General features: G+C 36.5%; 1 protein-coding gene across 4 annotated transcripts; it reads right to left on the bottom strand.

Moving 5' to 3' along the window:
* Window positions 1–466: 466 nt before the first annotated feature.
* On the bottom strand, window positions 467–18,110 carry LOC107804436 (uncharacterized). Of its 4 annotated transcripts, none has more exons than XM_075237007.1 (10): window positions 17,376–18,110; window positions 12,000–12,071; window positions 11,789–11,913; window positions 11,527–11,687; window positions 10,999–11,068; window positions 10,090–10,144; window positions 9,366–9,449; window positions 8,781–8,819; window positions 7,020–7,066; window positions 467–921 (listed from the first exon to the last, which is right to left on the bottom strand). In XM_075237007.1, the coding sequence occupies exons 1-10, from the start codon at window positions 17,520–17,522 to the stop codon at window positions 918–920; spliced, it is 804 nt and encodes a 267-aa protein (XP_075093108.1). In that variant the 5' UTR covers window positions 17,523–18,110; the 3' UTR covers window positions 467–917. The 4 variants fall into 4 exon arrangements, with proteins under 4 accessions (XP_075093108.1, XP_016483835.2, XP_016483818.2 ...); XM_016628349.2 differs by having other exon boundaries at window positions 467–938; window positions 9,362–9,449; window positions 17,376–18,109; XM_016628332.2 differs by having other exon boundaries at window positions 467–938; window positions 17,376–18,106.
* Between the last annotated feature and the right edge of the window lie 750 nt (window positions 18,111–18,860).

Genomic DNA, 18,860 nt, shown 5'->3' on the forward strand with positions numbered 1-18,860 from the left:
TTTTTAATAACTTTGTAAACGCTGACTATTTTGTAATTACCCGATCGAAAACTGGTTAGCCCATACTATTTTCACATAATGATAGGCGGAAGAAGACCCCTCAACCCTAAGAACACAAATCCACACCCAGTACTAGCAACTAAAAAGTCATACGTCCAGGTATATTCAGTTGTTATACGCATGTTCCTAGTGTCCCTAAAAAGAATGAAAGGGTTGCAGAATATGATGCTTGACAATTTGTATTCAATTGGGATTCTGGAGATCTTTTTCTATTCCCGAAAAACTGCGGGGGGTTGGGGGGAGTGGGGGTTATGAAAACAGATAGATCTGTACTTTTATGTGCTTATTGTTTGTTTTCAGAAGGAGAAGGAGAAGGAGAAGGAGGAGGAGGACGAAGAGTTTGCAGCAGGAAATAGGTCTCAAAAGTGATGGGACACTATGTTTGGAATACTAAAAACATCACAGCTAGAATAATAAACTGATCCAACTTATATACCACTCCCTGAAATTAGAGGATGCTGTACAATGTAGAAATGGACAGTTTGTAAATACAACAATTTTTCTGAGACTAGTGTTGAATTAGAAAAAAGGAAATCAAGAAGTAAATGTTTGCATCTCCTTGAGGTAAGCACAAGGTGGAGGATATAACCCACTGTTGAAGGCAGCATCAGCTCCTGACTAGATATGCAGTTAATAATTTTTAGAAATGCATAAATTTATACTGATATCAAAACTACTGTCACAAAGTAGTGAGTGTAATGATGATTTTGCAATCCACTGGCTTAAAATTCTGGCTTCGTCTCGGATATTACCTCACGGGAAACTACTATCACCTGCGTGTCTCATTTTGAGAAAGCTGGTCCCTGAGGTCCTTGAGAGCATCCACAACTTCTGAATCAAGGTTGTGCTTTAGCAATTTACCTTGCATAGAAGTAGATCTGTAAGGAAAATCAATAGATCATGAAACTATTAGCAATGCGTTAGATGTGAATGAAATTACATAATGTGCGAAATCAAGACTGCCATCGATTAGTCATACTGTGACTTCCCATTACTAGTTTCACCAATTAGTTAGACAGCTGGAAAGGAAAAATGTGTCCTGAATTCGACAGTTATATATGGGTGATGAGATTGAAATGTCGGCTATATTCTTCAAATGATAACTTTTTGAAAGGGTGGGGTGAAACGGAAAGCGATAACAAAAACTAAGCAACATCACTACCCCATTCCAATATTGTGCAAATGCAATCATAAAAAATGTGAATTGACAAACTTTTTTCATAAAAAATTCTGATTATGTGTCCTGAGTTAAACTAGAACACCAAGAAAATAATTCACAACGAAACAATTGTCTCTCAGTTTAGCTTAAAGGCAGTTTTGCGAGGTGCGTACTGTTAAAAGTCTTTTAGTTCTAGGGTAAATTTTTTTTTTAAAATAAACATTATATTCTATTGATACCAAAAAAATATGTACAATGAAGTCCGAGGAATAGCTTTGACGGGCTACTCCAAATATACATCAGACGCTCTTCTTCTATCAATTCCAATGTCTATTTATCCTATAATCATTCCAGACAGACACAAATAGCATTTCAGTTCTTACATCAAGGATCTCCTAGTGGTCATTGGATCAGCTAACTATCTATGGAAACCAGTACACAGCTGCTGCTGCAGTGCTCTTTTCCACTTGGCTATGTCCTTTCCTCTGGTGTGCAGGTGCAGTACTATCTCCCTGCAGATTTTAGAAGCATCAAATCCAGCTAGTTCAAATCTAATCTTGTTCCTCTCTCCAAATCAATGCAACAATCATGGCAAACACATAGCTGGTAATAGCATTTGCTCATGCCCTTGGCTTTTTTGCATGCCCATTCCAATTCTGTGTTCCAATCACCAATTCTCTTATTATACCCCAACCACGAACATAAGCTGGACCACAATTGCTTTGTAATGGTGTAATCAAAGAATAAGTGGCTAAATGATTCCAGGCTATGTCCACAGAATGCACAGGCTATAGGAATTTGGATGCCAATCTTCAACCGTCTTTCCACTGTGGCTAGTCTCTGTTGTGCTGCAAGCCATAGAATGAATTTATATCTGGGATGGATGCTTGTGTGCAGCATCAAACTCTTCCAGTCAGCTCTGGGATATGTTGGTATCAGCTTCAGATACATCTGCTTTATCGGGAACTCTGTATTAGTACACATGGATTGTAGCGTGTTGTGGATGCCTCCTTGAAGTTGTTGGTGCTCCATAATCAAGTTCCTGCCATCTAATATCTTCCTCACCACCCAAGATGCAGTCTTAGGTGTAGTCATTGTTTTCAGGTCCTTGTTTTTTATATAGAAGCTATGTACCCACGGTATGCATAGGCAATCCTTCTTTCTTGCTATATCCCATAAGTGTTTTATGATTGCTGCTTTATTCCACAGTTTGATGTCCAGTATACTGAGCCCTCCAGCCGCTATTGGCCAACATACCCTCACCCATGCCACTAGTGCTCTCTTAGAAATAGTAGCAGCACTAATCCATAGGAAAATTCTACATATTGTCTCAGTTAACTTCATAACCTTCTCTGGGAATACAAATATTTGTGCCCAGTAGGTTTGAATACCAAAGATGATAGCCTTTATCAGTTGACATCTACCAGCATAAATAAGAGCTTAGCTGACCAGCAGGTGATCCTTGCAATAATTTTCTCAATAAGTGATAGATATTGGTGAACAAATAGCTTTTTTGAGTCTAAAAAAATCCCCAAGTACTTGAAAGGAAGCTTTCCTTCAGTAAAGCCAGAGTTGTAAGGATTTCCTACCTCAAGGATGATGAAATTCCAGCCATGTATATAGCACTCTTATTCTCATTTGCCTGCAGTCCAGAAACAACTGAGAATCTGTGGAAAGAAGCATTCAGGATCCTTATAGTTTCAATATCAGCTCTGCAGTACATCAGGAGATCATCCGCAAAACAAATATGTGCACTTTTTAACTTCCTGCACCTAGGATGAAAGTTAAAGTCCCCATTCTTGTGTAATTGGACCAATTATCCTCCCAAGTACTTCATTGCAATGACAAATAAGTATGGAGACATTGGATCTCCTTGTCTAATCCCCTTTTGCCTTTGAAAGGTGTGGTTAGGCCTCCATTAAGCATCAAAGAGTAGGATACTATAGTAACACATGCCATTATCCATTGCACAAACTTGAAGGAAAAACCAAGATCAACAAGCATTCTTCTGAGAAATTCCCATTCAAGAGTATCATAAGCTTTCCTCAAGTCTAGTTTCAGCACACATCTAGGTGAGATACCCTTTCTGTAGTATCCTTTAACACCTCATGACTAAGTAAGATATTATCAATAATACACCTCCCTTCAATGAATGTTGATTGGGAATGTCCAATCAAACCATCAAGAACAGTCTTGATTCTTCTAGTGATGACTTTAGAGATGACCTCATACAAGGTAGTACAACATGCAATAGGCCTATAGTCCTTGACTGTTGAAGTGTGTTGGTACTTTAGGTACTAAAGTGATTGCTGTAGTATTTATCATCCCAGGTAGACTACAAGTATTAAAGAAGTTCTTAACAGCTACAAAGAGGTCCTCCTTCACCATGTTCCAGTTTCTAGTGAAGAATTCAATAGGAAACCCATCAACACCTCGTGCTTTATCCCTGGGCATGTCCCACATTGCTGCAGTGATTTCCTCATCAGTTACTTCCTGCCTCTCTGTTGTGGCACAGTTAAAAATGGCGCATCCTTGATTATAGTTGTGTTTGCACAAGGCAGCTCAGTAGCACAATCACCCATCAAGGATCTAAAGACTCTAATAAACTCCTGCTCAACCAGTTTTGGATCAGTCACCTTTATCCCCGTGTCAATATATATAGAGGTTATACTATTCCGGATGGATCTAATCTTCCATTGGGCATGGAAGTATTTAGTATTAGCATCTCCTTCATTAAATCCAACAGGCCCTAGATTTCTGTCTCAGAACTTGCTCCTCAATATTACTCCATTTCTCAATGTCAGCTAGTGTGTCTTTTTCTAGATCAAACAGGTTCTGAGCTAAAGGATCCTGCTGTATCTGGTCCTGGACAATAGCCAATCTCTCTCTTGCCTGCTCAAGTTTTTGCTTGTAGGAAGTCATATAAGCATTAGAAGCTTGCAGTTGCACCTTCATAACCTTCAGCTTGCACCAGACCTGTTGCATAGGTGTGCCAGTATGATTTTGTTGCCACACTTGCTGAATAATACTCTGGAATTGTGGAAGATCCATGACATTTGTGTTTAGCCTAAATGTCTTAGGATGTAATAGTTTCTATCCACCATATTTGATTAGGATAGGGGAATGATCAGAAACTGAAGGCTTCAAGAAGTCTGCCTCCACATGACCATATTGTTGAATCCATTGATAATTTCCCAGAGCCCAATCTATCTTGCTATACACTCTTTAATCAGTTCCTTATTTGTTTGTCCAAGTAAAGTGTCACCCTTTAGCTCTAAGGGGGGTAAGCTGCAGAGAATCAATCACATCTTTGAATCCCTATGTTACAGGGGATCCTATTCTATCATCAGAAGATAGGACATTGTTAAAATCTCCACTAAGTAGCCATGGGATATGAGCCTGCATATTTATCCGTTTAAGATCCCTCTATAAGGTCTCCCTTTGCTGCCATCATTCCGGGCATATATGATGCTGAGATATGTTGTAAACTGAGTTCTGGTATCCTCCACTAGACAATGGATGAATTGATCTATAGTTTGAATCATCTGAACATGAGCATGAGCTCTCCACGGAATCCAAATCCTACCATTAGGAGCAAGGGAATAGTTACAACAAACATTCCACCCCTGGGCAATCCTTTTTTGTATTTTCTTAGCCTAATGTTCTTCAACTCTGGTTTCAATACACCCCATTATATCTACCTTATTTTTAGCCAGAAAGATTTTCACCTCCTTCTACTTGTGGGCTTGGTTCAGGCCACTGGTATTCCAAGTGGCAATGATCATGGGGGCTTGTGAATTGGAGAGCATGTTGGACCTGGATCCACCTGTTGCCCTCTTCTCCCAGCATGCCTTGGCTCAGCAGCTACCTTCCCTTTGTCATTGTAGTGCATCATTTCAATCACAAGATCCCACACACTGTATAGTCTCCCCATCTTAGGCACACGAGCATCATGTGATACAGGATCTATATTCCTTCTAGTAAGACCAGTGCATTCAGGCAGATTAGCAGGGCCTGTTTGCAGAGCATCATCACTATGTGGCTCTAGAGCATTACCAACATTCACTTCTGGTTTCTTCAGCGGCCATGCCTGCTTTACAGTCCTTGCTGGCCTCTTTGCTCTTCTTCTCGTCCTCCTTGGCCTTTCACCTCTGGCTTCTTTGCTTTTCTTCTCTTCCTCCTTGGCCTTTCACCTTCCTGGTGATCCTCCCCTTCATCACAGCTCTTGTTGTGCCAGCGTTCAGAGGAATCATGTCCAAATTTCAAACAATCGTTATAAAAAACAGGTCTCCAATTCTGTATCAAGGTGACTCTATCTCTAGCTGGTCTGGAAGAGGATATGCAGCATCCACCTCCACAAGTACCCTAGCATATGATATCTTCTCATAGTGAGCAGTGAACTTATCAGTGTATAGGGATTTTCCTACAACACTGCCATTTTGCTTAAAAACTCAGTCAACCAATAACTTACTAGTAAACTAGGGAATCTCAACCAAACCGGCACTATGCTTAGAATGTCTCTATTGAATGAGAAGTCAATTTCCCATAGCCTCAGCACCATTGGTTTGTTTCCATAGGTATATGGCCCTGACTGTAGTACTTGATCCCTATCAGCTATGGTGTGAAATTTGAAAATACAATATCCCTCGGAGTGAATTAAGATCTAAAGTTTAGTGACAAAATTCCACGCGTTCATGGCAAAATTCTCCATAGCTTTTTCATAAGGATTCTCTCCTATTATGTACCCAATTAGCGAGGTTTTCCAATAATCTGCCTAGGATTGTAAATCTTCCTCGCTCAATTTGACAATTCATTTACCATCTCTACCAGTTAGAGGACCAAAATACAAGGGTTTACCCATTTGTGAGCTGCGATTCCCTCGTACAATGTCAGCTGCTATAGGAGTTGGTTTCCCCGACCCACCCACATCAGACTACTATAATTGCCGAGCTGCATGTAGTGTTGTTCCTTCCGCTTTGACAGATTGAAGTTGCACATCACCTTCAGAACTGTAGTTTCATGAACTACCTCGATAGATTGGTATTTCTGCGGTAGAAAACTCCCAAATGTGAGTGGTGGTAGTTCCTTTTGTATGCCATTTGCTGGAGTGATTAGCTTCCCCGACTGCAAATTGGTGTCATGCACAGTTTTCCGGCGACGAGCCATCGTTTTCCGGTCACAATCGCATTCCTTGCTATTGTGCGCCGAGAGCAATGGTTAACGTGCGCCCTTGATTCAGGGTAAACTTGTTTGTCAGGCATAACATAGCATTTTCTTTGTCATATCAAAAGACACGAGAACTGACTGACAAGTCATTAGACTTCATTAACATGCTAGACTTTACATTCTCAGTGGCTTAGCTGAGGACAAGGGGCTCAAGCGGTCAAGTACTAAATGGCTTTTACCTACTTAGCGTAAGAAAGAGGAAGGATTCTGCAATGTCCCTCCAAACCTCAACTAGAACGAGCATAAAGTCTTAATCACAAGAAATGACTTTAAAACAACTTTAAACAGGTTCAAAAGTCATACATATTATTAAAAACTCTCTTTAAAATAGTTTGGCACCTTATATGCTTTACAACAAAAAAGTGTAAGGTAAGTACAAGAACATATAATTGAAAACTAGCGTCCCCTGTTTTAAATATATTTCATTGAAAGGTCAAGAAGAATATGGAAAATGTGAGTGCCGTCAAGCTTTTGCAAATACCATACCATTCAGATGAATCTTTTTCCCACCCAAGGAGGTGGGGAATATCCAGATTCGAGAAGAAATGAAAGATATTCAAGCTACGCAACATACCTATGTTCCCGCAGCATTCTCTCAACCTCCTTATGTGAAGCTTTGATCTACATTATCTCAAAGGATCAGAGAAATAACATCAGAACTAGGGAGCAGATTATACATAGCAGTAGTTGTTATTTCTAGCGCAAACACTTTATCAGAACATTCAAGCACCTATTCTTCATATCCATGAGATAATACATTTGTTAGAAAATTTGCACTAAGACAAAGTAGGAAAAGGTGCCAAAGCCTACAGTGGTCTATTCTTTGGTCTCTAGTCCAAATGTTAGATAGACTCAAAAGAATACCATTCTACAGAGTTGTACAGGTATTGTACAAAAAACAATTTTATCAGTAAGTTCTTCTACACAATACATAAGGGGCAAAAGAAAACTTTACAGAACAGTATCACATAAGCTCTTATACAATTATTACTCTGATCTAAGCCCGTGAACTTCCTTTTCAAACTCAACAAACCCCTTTCTTTAAGTTTAGCCCATTAAGTTGAGGATCAACTCTTGTATTTTTCAATTAGAAATAAAATGGAGAAGGAAAGAAGATACAACGAGGATCAAGAAAGGAAAAAAAGGGAAAGAAAAGAAAGAGAATTACAAATATTAAAGAATTATAAACAAGAGATATTGTGTTCTGGAGCAATACCTCTACTGGTTTCACAAGACTGAAGGTTTCTGAAATTTCAGAATATTTTCCAATTCAGTCATGAGTGAGCCAGATTAGTAATAATTAGTTTCAGAAGAAAATGACCAATCCAATCATTGCCAACCCACAAGTTTCTCCTTTATGTTCTTAAATGATCAAATTGCCATAGCATGGAGCCATAGACCAAGCTTACTTAACTATACAGGGTGCACTGATGCTGGTCATGTTTGACTTAACTATAAACAGAATTTGGAATCCTGTAGAAAATCATACTATGCGCTACAAGATTGACCCTGGGACCCAAGCAGCAAGTGGAGCTAAGAGTTAGACTCAATTGTTTTTCAGTTCAAAGAAATAATAAGGATAAAGGACCAATCTCCTGAATCGTAATTCTTACAAGCTAACCAAACATCTTGCAGCGCAGATCTTAACATAAGGTTATACTAAGGGAGGGAAGTAAAAAGTGAGAAATGAAAAAAAAAAAGTGAAGAAACTTATTAGTGGGCGTTTGGACATAAGAATTGTAAAATTCTAGAAAAAAAGTGGAAAAAAATTCAACCGAAAATGGTATTTGAAAACTAGAGTTGTGTTTGGACATGAATATAATTTGGGTTGTTTTGTGAGTAATCCGAGTGAAATTTGAAAAACAGCTTTTTGGAGTTTTTCAAATTTTCGAAAAATTCCAAAATTCATATTCAAGTGAAAATTTGAAATTCTATGGCCAAACATTGATTTCGAAAAAAGGTGAAATTTTTTCGAAAAACGTGAAATTTTTCTTATGTCCAAACGGGCTCTTATTATCCTTTACTTCGGGTAAGTAGTAAAGTGAGAAAGGAAGAAAAATTGAAGAAACTTATTTTCCTTTACTTCGGGTAAGGAGTATGGACTAGAATACATACAAACTTTTCATCTCACTCAACGAAATAAAAGCCCAAGGAAAACAAAACAAACTTTTATTATCTTTGCTCTTCATTATGCAGAAGAAACAAGGGAGAAAAATTATGAAACTCCCAACTTCCTTTTCCTTTCTTCTGTTTCGAAACATAAAGTAACAAAGCAAACTGACAGATGAAAGGATTTATGCCGAGCACAATGAAGAAGCTGATATTTGCACATTACCTCAGAGATTAATGCCTTGCAGCTCCAAACAAAAGCCCCCTGGTAAAACCGTCAAAGTTTGAACAAGGAAATCAGTCTCTACCCAAAGGATGTATAGGCTAGACTACTAGAGAATGAATGGTGATGAAAGGAGGTTGCTAACTGTAGTACATTTTACTTTTTTTTGTTTTTTTATATTTGAAACAGATAGCTAATCCTATCTTTCATAGAAGATTAGAATACCAGAAAATGTTGAAATGCTTCAGTGCTATGATAAATATATAATCAGATTGGAGCAGAGGGAAAAGTTATTGGTGCACTTCAACTAGCATATGAAAGATCCTGACATCTAAAACCAGTATGCAGATAACTCAAAATACCAGCTAAAGAAGTCTGTTTCTGCCTTCTGATTCAAGAGGTGATGTTAGTAATCATGCATCCTTTTTTTTTTCTTTATTTGATAAGTAACACTAACAAAGAACTATTTAAATCCAGAAAATGTCCTTTGAACAAAGAGATGCAAAATGTGCAACTTGAAGTGGAGTAATAGTGGAACAAATTATTCTTTTCCTTTTAGATCACATATCACAAGGTAGAAGTACCTACTGCTCCATAGGCTGCATGCTGCTGATTATGATCAGACGTGACAACCCAAACTTTTGGACACCCATCCTCCCTCAATGCAACCACCTTTAAATGTTAAGGACAACAAATCTATCAGTGCATCATCAGCAAATTATTTCAGATAAAGGTATGTGAATCAAGCAAACCAATTTCTGATAACCATTTTAAGGCCCCAGTTTTGCATCTAATGGTGGTGTTGCAGATCACAATAAAAACGGAGAGGTAACTTTCAAGTCCAACCATGCCAAATATTATTCCCCCTTCAACCTCTCGTGGTCCAAACTCTAATGTCAGGAATAGACTAGGAAATATTGGGACACATGAATACCATGCATTAATTTGGAATAAACTAAACATGGCTTATTTTTTATTTTTAAAAAAAGGATGAGTACAGAAGTGCATTATCTTGATCCAATAAATGAAAAAATTTGACAGCAAAATCTGCACTGAACTTATGATATGGATATAAAGGTAAGAACAGATGAACATCAACCCATACTAACTCAAAGCAACGATTCAACTTTTGTTTTTAACTTCTAATGCGAATTGAGCATGCATTTTGCAATTGTTCTTGCAGAAATACTCTACCATCAAAAAGGAGTATCAAGACAACAGACTTCTAATACTAGTTAAAGTCATTTACTCACCAACTTGACAATAAAAAAAGATAAATCTTCTCTAAAATTGAGCTTCATCACATTCTCACCTCCTTCTCAATCCATGCATCAGCACATGTTTCACTTGAGTATACTACATCAACACTGCAAAAAGAAGTAGCTGGTCATGGAACTCAACCTCTAGACTGCATTCAATAGGACAAGAAGATTGATAAATCTAAAAATAGACACATAAATAAAGTGTCATTACAAGTTTGGTTTCTGAATCAAATAACCACCAACATGAAAAATATGATTATAAAATCAGATTTCTTCTTTAGATCACCTGAATATCTCAAAAGTGGGGGAAAAATAGACTGAAAATAACCATAATAAGAAAATTCTTGAAGGTATATTCAATTCAAGACTTAAAATCTTTTTATAATATTAAGCAACAATGAAGCAAGTAAATATGAAAATAGACATGATATCACATCAGGGCTAAATATGAAAATAGACATGATATCACATCAGGGCCCAAGAATATTTCACGAGCATGTGTCACTGATTTACTATTTACAATCAATAGCATACAGCATTAGTATGCAACAGCATATCCACATGTTACCTTTTGAAAGGAAGAGAAGAATCTGACTTCATAAGTTGAGACTACAACAATGACAGAACAAGCAGAAAAATAATAGAAAATTCTGAGTGCATGTCCATCAGACAGAAATATATCCAACAACAACAATTGTGTCAGTCTAGGCCGTGTCTCATATATGAATTCTCATATTTTCATTTAAGCTCAACTCAGATCATCAACATACCAAATAAAACAAAAGTGAAAAATAAGTTAATTATATATATAAATAATAGTAACTATAACAATAATATTAGAATTTTCCTATAGGTCGAAAACCTATTCTCAACTACTACTCCCTATCACTTATATCATACAGAAATATATCCACAGAACATAATTATGGGGTTGCTTTTGTTTGTATAATAGGAATTACCCCTCAAAGTTTTCCTTGTGTGTAGGTAGTCCAGACATCATGGCATCAAATACAGCCACCACTTTCACCTCTGCAATATACTGAAATGAGATGGCGACATTTTACCCACTGACAAGTGATTAGACATGAATAAAGTATACAAAGAGCAACTAATTTTGAGCATACGGGATTTATACCAGCTTATTTCGTATGCTAGATGCCAACTATCTGATGGAAAACAGAAGAAAACTCCAACATATAGCTTAGGAAGAAAAATATAACAAGTGTTAGAGAAAAGTCACCTCATAGAAAACAGTAGCAGAATTTGTATCTGATGACTAGTTCATAAAATACAACTATTAGAAGAAGGGATTCGCTTTTTCAAGTAATTCTTGAGATGCATATATCTGATGGAGAATCACGAAAGTTAAGCTTATCCCAGCTGGAAACCTTTTATTCATGCAATTGTAGAGCCAGGCAAGACCACATGTGCTCTAACAAGCGTTTATGCGACATAGAAACAGGCTCATTGAGGGGGGAAAAACAAACCTCTTAGCAAACTAAATGATACAAGTTCATCAAGAAGCTTTTGACGAGCAATGTCAAGCATTCCATTCATAAAATGCTTCTTCAACTTTGGCCAATATCCACACACATTATATCCATCAACGAGCAAGACGGGAACAGCACCATCCAAGACCTGATTTGTACTACAGAAAGTTCAAGGAAAACAAGTAGCTTTTCAATTCACCCATTATGATGTCTACTGAATGGGAAAATTCATTCTAGACAAGGCCTGGAAAAGATTTACTAGTATAGTGCTAAAGTAGGATCACGGTAGATCTCTTCATCTTCGGGCAGTTCTTCCTTCTCCACCTTCTTCTTACGATAACTGGTAGCAGGCTTCGGTGTACTGGATTTTCTCTTTTGGAAGTCCTAAAGGATTTTTCCACAACATGAATTGCTGAAAGGGATCGACTAAATCTAGTTATAGGCTCCATTGATATTAATTGAAGACTGACCTTCCATAATCTTAGGAACTGCAAATTCTGCTTCAAGTTTGATGTAATCCTTGGAGGAGGTGTCTCAGTATCCTATTTGAAGAAGTAAAGTTCGTAAGATTCAAATGACTTAGCTGGACATTCAAATTAAAGAGCGATCTTTTCATTTCTAGGTGGAATTATTAAAATATTTAAAAAATTGTAAAACGTAAGCAAATATCGTTTAAAACACTGGGAAAGATTAGCAAACTAGGACTGAATTCCACTCAAAGGATTACTACATGGTTTGGTATCCCATGCCATCCAAACAACTGTTTGCTGCTATCAGTTCTCAGCAACGGTAAATTTGTGTTCAATTTAAGAATTTCTCAATTTGTTTTTTTTTAAAGGTAATGAGATTTTCTCAATTATACATTTGAATGATTCTCAGATAACTTTTCAATTGACCAGCTCCAGCACTCAATGAAAATTTTGCTCAAATCCTCTTCTAGCACTTGCATAGCCAGAAGAGCATTTTCCATCGCTTCAAAACAAATGGACTATCTGTAAATTTGACAAAGCTAGCTAGTGTTTCTTCATACTTCTATCCTTTCTGATAACTCACCTTATCCAAGACATCACAAATATTGTACTACTTGTTAACAAGGAAGCCATTTAGAGAACGTCAAGAAGAAGAAAAAATTCTTTTGGTAAAAAAATGATGCCAAGTTCTGTACATTTCTATCCTATGACTATGGTATTGGAAACAAAGTACTACTTCTCTTCCAACTGCTGAATAATGCAAAGTACTTATATTTTGAGATTTCCTGGGGTTCATGATCAAAACAAAACTTTGCATCATATCCCATTACCCATATATTATCTATCTTTCCTTGTTACTCCTTAAGTCCAATACTCCAATTATACTATCTTCCCTCTTGTTTGTAATTACAAGTGCTTTACTTCATAGACCTAGTAATTTTTTACATTCTAAAATAAAGTACAACCAACCAGACAAACCTAAATCTACAGTAGATTTTATTTCCTTTCTCTTTCTTGATCGAAATCTTGTAACAATTTACAACTGATGATTCTCTAGATTAAATACGATACGAAATTTTGATTTTTCAAAATTTGACATAACGTTAAAGTTATTTATTTATTTATTTACTCTAATTTCTAAAACAATAGCAATCATTTGTACAACGAATTTGTTATGATAAAAGAAAAGTATGTCTGAAAGAAATTCCAGACCCCACTTGTGAGAAACTACTGGGTCTGTTATTGTTGTTGTATGTCTGAAAGAAATTAAAGATTTACAATAAGGACAAAGCAGAAAGTAAGAGGAGATGCACGGATGCCCCAATGGGAAGGTGTGTGAGGTTGACCATGGTGGGTTTAAGGAGAGGTAGAGATACACCAAAGAAGTATTGGGGAGAGGTGATCAAGCAGGACATGACACATCTTCAGCTTACCAAGGACATGACCCTCGATAGGAGGATGTGGCGGGCGAGGATTAAGGTAGTGGGTCAGTTATTGTCAAGCGTTTTTCTTTTCCATAGCTGTATCTCGTTCCCTCACTATAGTACTAGTGTTATTCTCGTATTTCATATTCTTAGATGTTATTATTACTCCCTCCATTCCAATTTATGTGAACCTGTTTGACTGGGCACAGAGTTAAAGAAAAAAAGAATACTTTTGAAATTTGTAGTCCTAAACAAGTCAAAAAGGGGTCCAGAGTATTTGTGTGGTTATAAAAGCTTCTCATTAAGGGTAGAATTGGAAGTTTAAACTAAATTGTTTCCAAATTTAGAAAGGAGTCATTCTTTTTAGAACGGACCAAAAAGGAGATAGGTTCACATAAACTGGAATGGAGGGAGTACATGTTATTTATTTTGCTTCGATTTTCTTATTTTGCTGATGCTATAAATGTTCCTTTTCTAAAGCTTCTCCACTTCCGTATTTCTTTATCGTCTGTTGTGACCATGCTTTCTTTAAGACGAGGGTCTATCGGAAACAATTTTTCTACCTTCACAAGGTAGGGTAAGATCTGCGTACATACTACCTTCCCCTGACACCAGTTGTGGGATTACATTGGGTATGTTGTTATTGTTGTTGTTGAAGTCCCATTAACCTTTATATCTCTAAATTCGAATTATCCAAAACCAAAATGACAGTGGCTCCTTATCATTCTAGAACAAACCCGATGCAGCATCGCAACCAACTTCTCTGCTAACTCAAATGTGCAATTTATAATGTATTAAGGGGACAAAGATGAGAAACACTTCGTTGAATGTGGCTCATAACCGTCACCGGTGCATTTTCAATTGGAACACTGATTACCAAATGAGTATGACAACTCCAAGTGCTTTTTACAAAACTTCCCTCAAGAGAAATGATCAATCACTTTCCTTTTTCTAGTTGAGCATCCACATATACTTAACATTAGCCCCTCAACCACAAAAAGTGATGTTCCATGTTTTAGGCTACTAAATGTTTATGAACATTATCTATATTATATTAAAATCAAGAAGCCCCTAACCTAAAAGTCAAATTACCAAAATATCCTTTTCATTAACTAAATATCCTATTCTAAAAAAAGAAAAAAAGAAAAACTGCCTACTACTAACAGGCTGTTTTGAAGAGTTGCCATCGTTTCTGATAAGAATGGTGTTTCAGATATTTTATTGAAGGTATATTTACGTATAGTTGCTAGCACTTGGCTTCTTCTAGCAAGTACCAAACACAGTATGTATTACATATATCAGTAGACTGTGATCTGCTCCTTTTTCTTGGTTGAGTGCTTGTTTCCACAAGAACCAACAAATCATCTGTTTGATTGCTCCATATTAAAAGACTTAAATTCAGGTTTTTGGCTTTTGAAATACCTTTCTTATCATGTTTAAAAGTGCATTAATTGTATCATTCTCATGAATATATAGATAAACGTATGTGTATATGTGTGTGAATGTAAGTATGTAGTGAACTATATCACTTTAATTGATTACTGAGACATTTAATGCTAAAGAGACTTTTGAGTGGCAAACGACATGGATGTCAAACGTAAAATGCGCAGTATTTTTAAAAGAATTGCCCTTCTGTTGGACTGTATTACACATGACAAAATCCTTTTAATTAGTTTGATTTTCTTAGGTGCGATAAATGGTTGAAAGAATGTTGAACAAGAGGTTATAATTTATAAAAAGTCCCTGATTTACCCCTGATTAGTGTTCAATCAAGTACCTTTAATATCTAACATAATTTAAACAATGTCTTAATGTATTCGTCTGCTTATTTGTGTTGACTGACTTTATGCTAAAAGCAGATATGTGCTAGCAGGTTGAGGGGAGACAGAATTGTTATTTTTTGGTTAGTTGAATCAAAACATTAATTGCACACATAGAGTTTTCTTTACTAAACAAATTTTATGAGACAAAGCTAATTACATTGTTCTAGAGATTTAGCTATGAGATCTCATTTAGTGATTGCTTGTTTCTTGCTTTGCATTTGATGAGTTTAAATTTCTGAGTTATTTGATGATCGTAAAATACACATGCTAGCCTAGAAGCTAACATATATAGGGTTCATTTTTCAGTCAACCTTTATTCGTTCCACTATTTTTCTGTGGATTTGGTATCTTCATTTTCTCTTTGTCAGCATCAAAATTTTTGTATTGCACCAAGTTAATATCTGTTTGAGTACTACTATGTCCTTATTAATATTTTTTTTACTTTGTTTTGTTTCAATACATGTCACCCGATTCTTTTGAAAAGATTGACCCTAGCGAAATAGTCTGTTCATTAGAAAATTAAAAAAGAATATGAGCCTATTTGTGGTAAACGGTTCATACTTTTAAAATAGTTTAAAAGGTATAACCTAACTCTGATAAGAATGGACCTTAGGCCTAACTCAACCCCAAAAGCTAGCTTATGAGGTGAGGATTGCCCAAGACTATATAAGGAGACCAAGATACCTATAACCCACCGATGTAGGACACAACTCAACACCCCCCTCACGCCCAGGCCTGCAACTGAAGCGGACTATATAAATGAGGGCCCAATATCGGTAACAATAAATTGGGATGGGTCTGGCTCTGATACCATGATAAGAATGGACCTTGGGCCTAACTCAACCCCAAAAGCTAGCTTATGAGGTGAGATTGTCCAAGACCATATAAGGAGACCAAAATACCTATCAACCGATGTATGACATAACTCAACAAACTCTATTGATCCATGCTCCTTTCAAAATATGACTAATTACTCCCTACACTTTGATAATTAACTGCTTTCGATGTATGTGATGCTACTTAGTACTTCTGATTTGTTAGAAATTAGTTCTTGACTTATTTTTCATAAAATTAAAATATTCTCAACTTTGAAGTGTCCAATCTTGCTAATTTGGGTGAGTTTCATACCGGAAAGAATCATAAGATTTTTGTGAGAAATATTTTATCGCAATAAATCAAACTGCCACAGTGTTGATAAAGGTGACGGTCACAAACAAGGTTTAATTTTCAAATACTCACTGATAATAAATTTTAATATGTTCTCTAAGTTTCCTTATTTTATGAAATTTTGCACTTTCATTCATAAAAACTTGTACTTTAATCTTTAATGTATAATTATTTACTCATAGCTTTATTTTTATAATATTGATATTATCTTACATAATCGTATACTACATGACTTGGCATACACGTGCAACGCACGTGTGGAGAAACTAGTATACTTAAAAGATGAACCAGACGATATATCATTTGAGTCATCAATTCTTGCACCAGGCCCCAGTTTGTGAGTATTCAATCCCAGATAAAACACATTCCTAACCTGCACCCAAGAGTATGGCCTAAGGGTCAAACGCTAGAAGATTTCTTCTCATTTGTCCAAAGCCTTGGTGAACAGAGTTATGTGGTACCCATTGCTGGTGGGAGGTAGATGTATCTCCGTGGAATTAATCTAGCTACACGCAAGTTGGCCCGAACACTAGGGTTATCAAAAAAGTACGGCGTAGGGGTCAATGAAAACCAATGGAGACGAGGTTGAAATCTGACCAGAAAGCCCAGGTGATCTGTTCTCACCCATCCTTGATGGGTAGAGTTACTTAGTACATGTGTCTGCTGAGATAGTTGAGACATGCTCAAACCTAGATACCACGGTTGTCCAAAAATAAAATAAAAGAAGACATGTCTCCCCTATTCATGCTCAGTGAAGAAATAATATCAATAATATCACTTTTAGCAGTAGCCACAAAAGTATATAAAATTTGCATTTTTTTATATAACATACAAAAATGTATATATATACAAAAAAATATACTTTTTTCTGCTCTTATTTTTTAGAGTGGCTGTACAGTGGTAAGCACCAATATTATCATAGGCATAAACAAGATTAGGAAAAGGAAGCAAGGAGAAACTACCTTAGGAGACGGAGTCTCGGAATTCTTGCTCTTCTTAGCCACAATTCTGGAAGCATAGTTGGGCTTGATGTACCCATTACATTTACCACAGCCAATGTATGCCAATGCAAAGGCTGATAGTGATTCAGAGAAAGATATACCTTTCATGGATGTAACACTACTTCATCATCATTTTTCATTTTCTTGAATTCTGACCACAGAAATAACTCACTTTAAGATAAATCCTTCAAAATCCCCAATACAGTTATTTTCTGAGTAACCAATTCTACTTTGCTCCAGCACTAGTACTATGTTCGTGAGCGTTCAATGAGTCTAATTGCTATGTGATCGGTCTATTTTGCTTTCTACGTACAACTATGGTGGAGTACAGCAAGCAACTACCAGACCCCTGACTTGTTGAAGGAAAAAAGCAGAACTAATTAAAGATTTGCCATGTCGCGGATTATTGGAGTCGTGGCGTGAACATAGCCACCCGTTTCGTTTTCACAACCTGCCCACTTGCCAGTTGTTACGGAATGAGGTTTTTTTCTACTTGTCAGGCACAGTTCAACCGTGTTGGGGATTTATGGAGTAATACTTGACTAAGGTGTTCATGGTTACTTTTAGGGAGAACTGTCAAATTTGTTCTTAGAACTACGCGAAATCAAACAAATTTGTAGTCAAATGTATCCTTGCCGTTGTCAAAATGAGCTAGATTTAGAGATGTTAGAAGGCATAATAGCTCACTACACACTTGTACTTATACCATTTTGATACCCCGGTTTATCGTATTTATATGGATGATTTGGACAAAGCGCCTGATTTATACACATATATGAAGTGAATTCACTCAATTGGTGATTTTACTTCAACGAAAATAAAAAAAATGACAAAACCAAAAGATAAACAAAAAAAAAAAAATATATATATATATATATATATATATATATATATATATATATATATATATATATATATATATATATAATCCCCTTGATACTCCTTTTCTCCCCCTCCCTCTCTTTTCTTTATCAAATCCTTCCCCTTCCCCTTTCCCTTTCCCTTTCTCTTTCTCTTTTTCTTTTTCTTTCTTTATTCTTTTCTTCATAAGATTTTTGCTTTGTGCATTCTTTCTTTCATCAAATCGTCTCCAACCGTCTTCTTCCCCTTTCCCCTTTCTATAGTTCCACCATTTTTTCGGTGGCTAAATTTTCTAAATCAAATTTTCTTCCACCAAAACTCTCCAAAAACAAAAATATATTAAAATAAATAAATTTTGTTTGAATTTTAATACTTCTTAAATACTAAGCTTGTTGGGTATATTTTTGGCGAGTGAAGCATTTCAAAATTTTGAGCTTGATGGTTATCTTCTATGGCTACTATTTCTTGTCGCCGGCGGAAGGAGTGGTGTCGCGATGGTCACTAGTAGTTCTAAAAATGGGTAAGATTGGAAAGTTGACGGTGAGGGGTGGAGTGATTGTGAATTTGTCTGTGAGTGTCAATTAA

This window comes from Nicotiana tabacum, chromosome 18 (assembly GCF_000715075.1).
Source record: "Nicotiana tabacum cultivar K326 chromosome 18, ASM71507v2, whole genome shotgun sequence".
NCBI lineage: Eukaryota > Viridiplantae > Streptophyta > Magnoliopsida > Solanales > Solanaceae > Nicotiana > Nicotiana tabacum.